The sequence below is a fragment of the Chenopodium album genome, chromosome 1 (assembly GCF_948465745.1).
Source record: "Chenopodium album chromosome 1, dcCheAlbu1.1, whole genome shotgun sequence".
NCBI classification, from domain to species: domain Eukaryota; kingdom Viridiplantae; phylum Streptophyta; class Magnoliopsida; order Caryophyllales; family Amaranthaceae; genus Chenopodium; species Chenopodium album.
This window is the reverse complement of record NC_137834.1, coordinates 13949255-13957895: the sequence shown is the minus strand read 5'-3', so window position 1 is coordinate 13957895 and position 8641 is coordinate 13949255. Positions and strand designations below refer to the sequence as shown.

General features: G+C 37.6%; 1 protein-coding gene across 1 annotated transcript; it reads left to right on the top strand.

The window, feature by feature from the left end:
* The first annotated feature begins 2237 nt into the window (after positions 1 to 2237).
* Positions 2238 to 3437, top strand: LOC145642431 (uncharacterized protein At1g27050-like). Its single transcript, XM_081693616.1, has 2 exons — positions 2238 to 2594; positions 2995 to 3437. Exons 1-2 carry the CDS (start codon positions 2262 to 2264, stop codon positions 3274 to 3276), a joined length of 615 nt encoding a protein of 204 aa, XP_081549742.1. The 5' UTR covers positions 2238 to 2261; the 3' UTR covers positions 3277 to 3437.
* The last annotated feature ends 5204 nt before the right edge of the window (positions 3438 to 8641 follow it).

Below are 8641 nucleotides of genomic sequence, written 5' to 3'. Positions count from 1 at the left end.
AATGCTTCAAGTAACAAGTAAAATCCTAGCCACGCAAAAGGCTAGGAAAGCGCGCCCAATAGGTGCGTACCACGTGGCAGCACACATGGCAAAACGCATGTGGCAGCACACGTGGCAGCCACCTAGTGACAGCCGCCTAGTTGTAGCCGCCAAGTGGAAGCGTGCCACGTGGTAGTGTGCCACGTAGGTATCGTGCCACGTGGCAGCGCGCCACCGTGGCGACACATGTGGCAAGGGGCCGTGGACCCGGGGTGATGGGTCATGGACACGGGCCAAAATAAAATGGCCCAACTGAACCCAACTTGGGGCTCAAGGTTGGGTGACACATGGTTAGTTCACATTGCATGTGAAATGCCTTGGGGACCAAGTGGGAAAGTGGTCCTCACCTAACCATGTGACACTTGTTACTTGTTCCTTGGTTTATTTAACTAAGGGTTGATTTCATCAATCTTTCCATGTGGGATCTTTTTGTGAAAAAGTCCCACATTGAAAGATGAGTGGAATTCACAAGTTATCCTTCCTTATAAATAGCCAAAGCATGGCTTGAGAATGCTTTGCTTGAGTAGGAGTTCAATAGAGCATTGCATTAGCAAAAACTCTTAAACTCCTATAATACTCGGGTTTTGGTCGGACCTCGCTAACCTCGAGGTAATGGACCTTAAAGTTTCTAGTAGTTTTTGCGGGTGGACTTTCGTTGGAGGCTCTCGTGTGAGCGGGGCTAAAGCTTTCAAGTAAGAGCCCATTTGGTCGGGCAAAGCACGCTTCAAAGGTAAATTCCGATTTTATCCTTGTATGTTTATTTGTTATGCTTTATGGTTTTATTAATTGCGAGTGATTCTTTGGGTCGGGCTTGTTTCCGCGGTAAGTTGGACTTACCAAACCCCAACACTATGCCAGCCCAACCCCTTGCCCCCACCCCCACCAGCGACCAACATCCTCTTCGGTGTCGGCGGCCACCCTTCCTCCTGACCCTATACCCCCTACCATCTCCATCCACTCCCCCCCCTAAACAACCATCCTCGACACCCTAATAAAACCCCAAATTTGAAATCTCTAAAATCGAAACCTAAAATTTGGTTTTCGATTTTGGGGTTTAAGCGAGGTGGTTCAGGGGGTGGAGATGGGAGGGAAAGGGGCGGTTGGGGTTCGTTGGAGCAAGGAGGGATGGAGTGGAGGGGGTTACGAATTTAGGGAAATCGATATTTAAGTTTAAGGTGTCGAAACCCTAGATTTCGATTTTTAGGGATTTTAATTTAGGGTTCCGGCGTGGTAATTGAAAGGGTGGAGCTCGGAGGGGATGAGCTGATTTGGGTTCTTCGACGTGGGGAGAGGCGGGCTTTGGTCGTCGGCGGTGGGGAGGGGAGGGGAGGGTTTTTTGGAGGGAGAAAGAGTTTGCGAATCGCCGAAGGGTCACTGGGTTGCGTTGTCGACGAGGGCTGGCTACGCTGGGTCGCCAACGCGGTTGTTCAGGGCTGGGTCACCATCGCGGTGGGGGCTGGTTGGAGGCGGGGATATGGTGGTGGCAGTGACAGACAGTGGTTGGGCTGGGTCATGGTTTTTTTTTTAAGTTTTTTATTAAGTAATTAATTAAGTAACCAATCATAATCTACCACGTGGCATAATTAGCCTTAATGACTAACGGAGTTAACTGCCGTTAGTCATTAATGGCACTCGGTGAATTTTTTAAAAACTCGGTGTCATTTAGTGAATTCTGAAAAATGCAATGGCATTTGGTGAATTTTTAAAGTGCTCAGTGGCATTTGGTGAAATAGCCATAAATTATACTACCTCTATTTTTTTAGTTGACACTTTTTTTATTATCACACTTGCCAAGGCATGTTTTTAATGTTTAATATCTCTAATTATCAACATTGTAAAATTATAAAAAGTAGATATTAATAAAATGTATATCGAGATAATTCAAACAACATTCCAAATGCATATATTTTATCGTACCTAATATCTATATCTCAAAAAGTATATGAATAGTGTAAAAATCAAATAGTGTCAAATAAAAAATAAAAAATAAATAAATAACGGAGGTAGTATATAACTCTTGCCAGTCATATTTCCTTCATACCCAAAAAGTTCAACTCGGAAAATCAAAGATCTTCCTTTTCCCCGGATGACTCATGACTTCATGAGTGACTAGTGACTACCCCTTCCTTTCTTGTTTTCCTTTTCAACCATCTTTATGTTTTCAACCATACACAAATTACTTTCCAACCATACACAAATTACACAAACCAAATAATAAAAGCATGAGCCGAAAAAGAGACAAACCCTACAACTCCCGCCATATTCCATACTCCTACCCTAAACGCCGCCGCCCTATTCCACCGCCGCCGCCTGCCGTTGTCGAACCACCCAAACAAAAACCAACCCCACCACCGGCCTTAGTCGTCATTGGGCTCCCATTGGGCTGCTCTGTTTTGGACCTCAAGTCCAGGTTCGAAATCTATGGGCCCATTTCTCGGATCCGGATCGACCCACAAGGTGTTGGCTTCATTTCTTTCCGCTCTAAATCCGCCGCTGATTCCGCCATCTCCGCCTCCGTTGACCCCTCCTTCGGCATCTCCATTGATTCCCACCCTGTATTCCTCTCTTTCTCTCCCTCTTTACTTTCTTGTTTTTCTGGGTTTTTAATTTGGTTTCTGAATTTGAAGTAATTTTGATTTTATTTGATTTGGGTTTGTTGTTTTTTTAAATAAAAGGGGCTTGATTTTATGAATCTGTTGTTTTTATTTTTGTGAATTTTTGGTTTTAGAATTTAGATTTGTTTAATTGTTTCTAAGAATTGGTGGGGTTTTGTACTTTTTATTGTATTTACAATTGCAAAAATCTTGAGAGAGTTTATCAATTTGGAATTGATGGATGTAATTTGATTTAAGCTTCATTGTAGTAAAATGTAGTGATCATATGGGTTAATGTTAAGTTTTCAGTGTAAAATGTTCTGGATTGAAATTGAGATTGTAATTGTTGTATGTTTCGCAGGTTCAAGTGATGTGGGCTAGTGATATGAATAATGGAGAGGCAGGAGTTGAGGAGGAAAGTGAGAGGAAGAATTTGAACACGAGTCCGAATGCGAATACGTCGAAGCTGTTGAGGGGGGAGGCGCCATTAAGTAGACATGGGAAGGGGAATAGGTTGAGTTCAGCCATTGTTAACCCCAATACCAATACCAATACCAATACCAATACCAGTAGTAGTACTAGTTCTGTGTTAGATGCTCCATTTAAGGCTAGAGAAATCATTGCTTATGATGATTTATTTTAGTAGTAATTCATGTATATTATTTGATTTTTATAGATTTTGTTGCCCTCATTCAATTCTTGTGTAAGATTAGCAATTTTTTAGGTGTGCTTGCTGTTGATGTTTTAGTATATCTGTTTTTCTGAACTCTGAAGTATTTGATGTAATTCACTGATGTCATGTAATTATGTGTGAAGTGTGTCTAAGTGTCTTTATCTCAATAACTTTTGCGTTCTAAGTGAAGTTGTCAGCTTGATGTTCAATAATCAAAAATTAAAGGAAAGTTTGAAGTATAAAGTGTGTTCTTGCTAGTTGCTGCAACAAAGGCAGTTCAGAAAAAAGGTTGTGACTTTGCAGCAACAGGGCCAGGGGTAGCTATAATTTCTTGCACTTGCAAGTACTTGCAAGTTCAAATTGTTACACCTTACTCCATAGTCCATCACTCCGATGAACTCAAAGTACAATGTTACAGAACTATACCGTACTCCACAGTCCATACTATGAGCTTGCGAGTTTAAGAGTTTGTTTCAATTTGCTGGAGACAACTAAGGGCCTGTTCACATTTACTTAATTTCAGTTCAGTTCAGCTCCAATCAGTTCAGTTCAGCTCCAATCAGTTCAGTTCAGTTCAGCTCTTAATTTCCCTCTCTCATAAAATATTCATTTCAGCTTAGTTCAGTTCAGTTCAGCTCCAATCAGTTCAGTTCAGCTCAGTTCAGTAAATGTGAACAGGCCCTAAATTGATTGGGCTAAACTGAACTAAACTAAATAAAGTTGAAATGAATAGTTCATGAAAGAAGGAAAGTAGGAGTTGAACTGATTGGAGTTAATTTTAAGCTGAATAGAAAAAACCCTAAGTTTAGTTGGACAAAAAATTATGTTGAAGCAATTTATTACTGTACAATATGAAGTTTCTTCATATAGAGAAAGAAAAAAAAAAGAAGTAAATGAAGTTTCTACAATTGAGTTTAAAACAATCAATTTATCGTTTCACTTAATTTTTGTTGAGAAGTAAATAAGATTATGAACCTTAGGCTGTTAATTTCACTTAGGGCTTATTTGTTTGACATAAAAAAACATATATGGTATGTGAGACTTCCTAGGAATTGCAAGTTATGTCCTAAGTATGTTGTTTGGCCGACAAAAATTTTGTGAAATGGGGGGAGTGACAATTCCTAGGAATTTTGAGTTTCCACAAAATGTAGGAATATACTTACCTAACCCCCTTAGATAAGTAGAAATTTCCATGGAAAGTTACTTCCCTCATTGTCAACCAAACACTTTAAATCCCATGAATTTGATTATAAAAATTTAATTCCCATAAATTTGCAATTTATGGAAAGTTCTAATTTTCATGTGAACCAAACAACACCTTAATATCTACCAAATGTTATTTTCTTCATTTTGGTACTCCGTATATGCTTTACAATATCAGTTTTTATAGTTAACAATATATAGGGTCGAATGGAGAATAATAACATGATACCCTGTTAAAATTTTTGGAATCGGAACCTGTTGCAACAGGTTTCTTAAAATGGAAATCAGAATCGAAACCTATTGAACAAGTTTCTAAAAATGAGAATCAAAACCGAAACCTGTAGGTTTCAATTCCGGATTGGATTCGTGGTACCTCTCTTTTGATATACTTCAGAGTTTTTCAAAAAAAAAAAAAAAAAAAAAAAAAAAAAAAAAAAAAAAAAAATAGGATGATATTTATAACTAGCAAATACAACATACCAAAAGTAGTTATTTAGAAAATTTATTTTATTTATCTACAATTATTATTATTATTATTATTATTATTATTATTATTATTATTATTATTATTATTATTATTGTTTCTCAAAAACAATAGTCATACAACCTACAATAAATTAGTGGGAAGCCGAGATACAATATGGGCCCCCACTCTTCTAGCTATAGCAAAGCCTACCCTAGTGAAAATATGAGCTGCCGCACGAGCCCCAATGTCTTGCGTCGTCGAGAACCTCTGAATCCGCTTCAACAACGCTACAACTTCCTTCTCTAATTCTCCAAGAGAAGAAAAGGAGAAGGTTTGCCCGACAACGAGATTCATGCTTAACCCGCTTCCTCTGAACCGCATCAACCACAACCCGTCCAGGAACAAAATCAGCTAACCCTGTCTGTGTCAAAGGAGAAGACCCTGTGAAGTCGACACATACATCACACCACGATCTCATGTATAAAGTAACACATCGACAGGTCTGAGGGCCCCACCATTCCCTCCAGACAACCTCCTTTCTTGCCGAAATCCCAGATCTGTAGCAAATATCAACAAGGGTATCCCGAACAACATTATGTCGATGTTTAATACCCACAATACCAGCACATGACACTGCGTGGTCGCCGAAAATATCTCTAGTAAAAACCCGAGAACAAGCAGAGCATGGCATCGAGACAGAGAACAATGGAACGCCCAACCGGTAGCACAACACACATCGATATGTCTTGCGTTCATCATCTGACCCAACCCAGAAGTAGGGACAGCCCGAAGCCAAGCAGAAGTGTGAACTTCTTGCTGCGATTTCCACAATGCTGATTGACGAGGAGATAAAGGGAAGGTGGATTCTGCAGATGCGATAACCTTTGTGAGATATATATCTGCCAATTTCTTCATGAGTTTAGGGCAGAGACCTCACTAGGATTACTCAAAATGTCAGACTCAACCATTCCATTATAAAAAAGCAACGCATCCGCGAAGGCTCGACTAAGGCCAACAACACCATCATGTCGTAGAAGCTTTATATGCAAACCAACAGACTGTAACCGAGAGGCAAGAAAAGCACAATGACGAACATCACCTGCGGAATAAACACCCAGTCCGCCAAACGCAAATGGTAAGGTGGAAAGCTGCCACTGCAAATCGCCAAAACCAGGCCCCGAAGCAGTCACGATACGCTCCAAGAAAGATCGAAGAGCCTCATTAAAAGCACGTTGAGCCACCTCAAAAGTACTAGGAGGACAAGTACGCAAAGCAAAGTAGAGTTTAGAAACTCCAGTACATGCCCTAAGCAACAACAACTCACACTGGGGATCATCGAGCTTAGCAACCCTATCCATAAGAGCAATGGTCTTAGTCACCCTCTACATCACAAGATCACCTCCAAAATGGGATCGGAACTAGCGGGACCACCAAGCAACTTTACACCATGAGAAGGTCGAGCAATATTAGGCGGAAAAACACCCACAAGCCTGCTTCGAGGGTCCTCTAATGGCCAATAAATTAAACTTTGGTTTTCTCTACATTGAGATGTAACCCAAAATGAGACCCTTCCTCCATAATCAACTCCAAGTACTTCCCCACCACCAAAGTGTCACCAATTATTATTATTATTACTATTATTATTATTTAGGCTTGAATTGAAAGATTTGGGTTTACATGTTATCGTATAGTTGGATCCAAAAAGTTAATAACTTGATCTAGAACCTATTGTAGTAACAAATTCTTAGTAGAATTTGTTATATACACCCGGGTGTACCGTATACCCGGGGTTATTTGCACATTTAATTAACAAATGACCAAATAATATTTTTTACTCATTTGTTGATTGAATGAGTAAATGACCCCGGGTGTACATAATAGGCTCTCAGTTCTAAGGGGGTGTTTAGTACATCAAGTTGGAATGAATTGATATGAACTATCATACTAAGGGTATGTTTACATTTTACTAAATTAAGCTGAACTGAACTAAAATGACTGGAGCTGAACAAAATTGAACTGAGCTGAAATGAGTATTTTATGAGAGAAGGAAATTAGGAGCTGAAGTGAACTGAAATTAAGCCGAAGTGAATAGGTCCTAAATAGGTATGGATTCTAAAACCCATGCCATACTAGTCCATAGTTTGTTTTTATTTATTTATTTATTTTTTTACACACACACATACTAGTCCATAGTTATTTGGTTTTATTGTTGGAATGGATTCTATCCTTTATTAATGGAATGAATTGTAAATTTTAAGGGGAGGGGTGGGTAGGGATTCCATGACCCATGCATGGATATTGGAGAGTTAAATTGAAATTTCATTACAAAAAATCTCAACCAAACAAAAAATTAATTGGAATGGATTCTAACTCCATTCAAATGACCCCATAATTTTACTACTGAAATCGAAAGCTTTTGTAGAAATTCTAGTTCTGATTCAGTGAAAATTCAGTACCCTGAATTTCTGCTCACCCATGCTAATACTAGTACTCCCTCCGTTTTTAAATACTTGCGTCACTTTTTTTTTTCGACCTTTTTAAATACTTGCTCCATTTTCTTATTCGGAAAGCTTTTATAATATTAATTTAATTTTCTCTCACCTACTGGACCCATCATAATCATATTTATTTATATTCATATTCCCTCTCCTCTAATTATCATCCTCAATACTTTTGCTTTTTATAGTTTTCTATTCTTCCATGTACCCCACTACCTCTATATTTTCTTACTTTCTCTAATTTCTCGTAAACTCCGTGCATAGAGAAAGGAAGCAAGTATTTTAAAACAGAGGGAAGTATTTAAAAACGGAGGGAGTAACATGTATTTTGTGTACTTCCTCCGTGTTTTTTTAAGTGTTACACTTACCAAATCCGGCCGTGTTTTAATAAGTGTTACACTTTCTATTTTGGCAAAAAACTACATTAAAATATTATATTTCTCTCATCTCATGGTCCTCACCTAAATCCACTGCTACTTTTATTTTTTATTTTATTTATTTTTATTATATATTTAATCTCACATTCATTACTTTTCAATAAACTATTAACCTCATTATCTTTCTTGTACAATTTATAAATATAACTAAAGAAATAACCGCTGACATCATCATTTACAAGTGTCATCTTCTCATACAAAATTTTCCCTCCAAAATTTTGGTAACATTATTATTTTTATTTTTTTCAAAATAAAAAAAAATGTTTGGAATTAGTAAATTAATTGCACATTTCCTAAAATATTTTATGCTAATATTGACTAACTACTCAATTTTTCCATGGATTAAAATTAAAAGTTAGTGGCTAGAATATTTCATTTTTCTAGAAAGATTTTATCTTCTCCTACTTTATACATTTATAGTGTTGTTTTTGGTGTTTTAATTCATTTTTAGGTTTTTTTTTTAAAAAAAAAAAAGAATTAATGAAAGATAATTTTTTAATACTCCAACTACCCAATTATCTCTTATTTTATTTAAGTTAAATAAATTGTCTAAAACTATTTTTCGATTAAAGTGTAATATTAAAAAAAAAAACGGAGGAAGTACATTGTTTTTGGTAAAACATTTTAACAACTTTTCAAAAATTTTGAATTCCCCTTTTTTTTTTTTTTACAGTGAAATTCCCAAAATACCCATTACTTACCCAGTTAGGCAGTTACCCCAACAGGCCAAA

Excerpts from the sequence above, each read along its gene's own strand:
- LOC145642431 (XM_081693616.1), top strand. The coding sequence starts at position 2,262 with ATGAGCCGAAAAAGAGACAAACCCTACAACTCCCGCCATATTCCATAC. Across the intron at positions 2,595-2,994 it reads TCTCCATTGATTCCCACCCT|GTTCAAGTGATGTGGGCTAG; the intron begins GTATTCCTCTCT and ends TATGTTTCGCAG.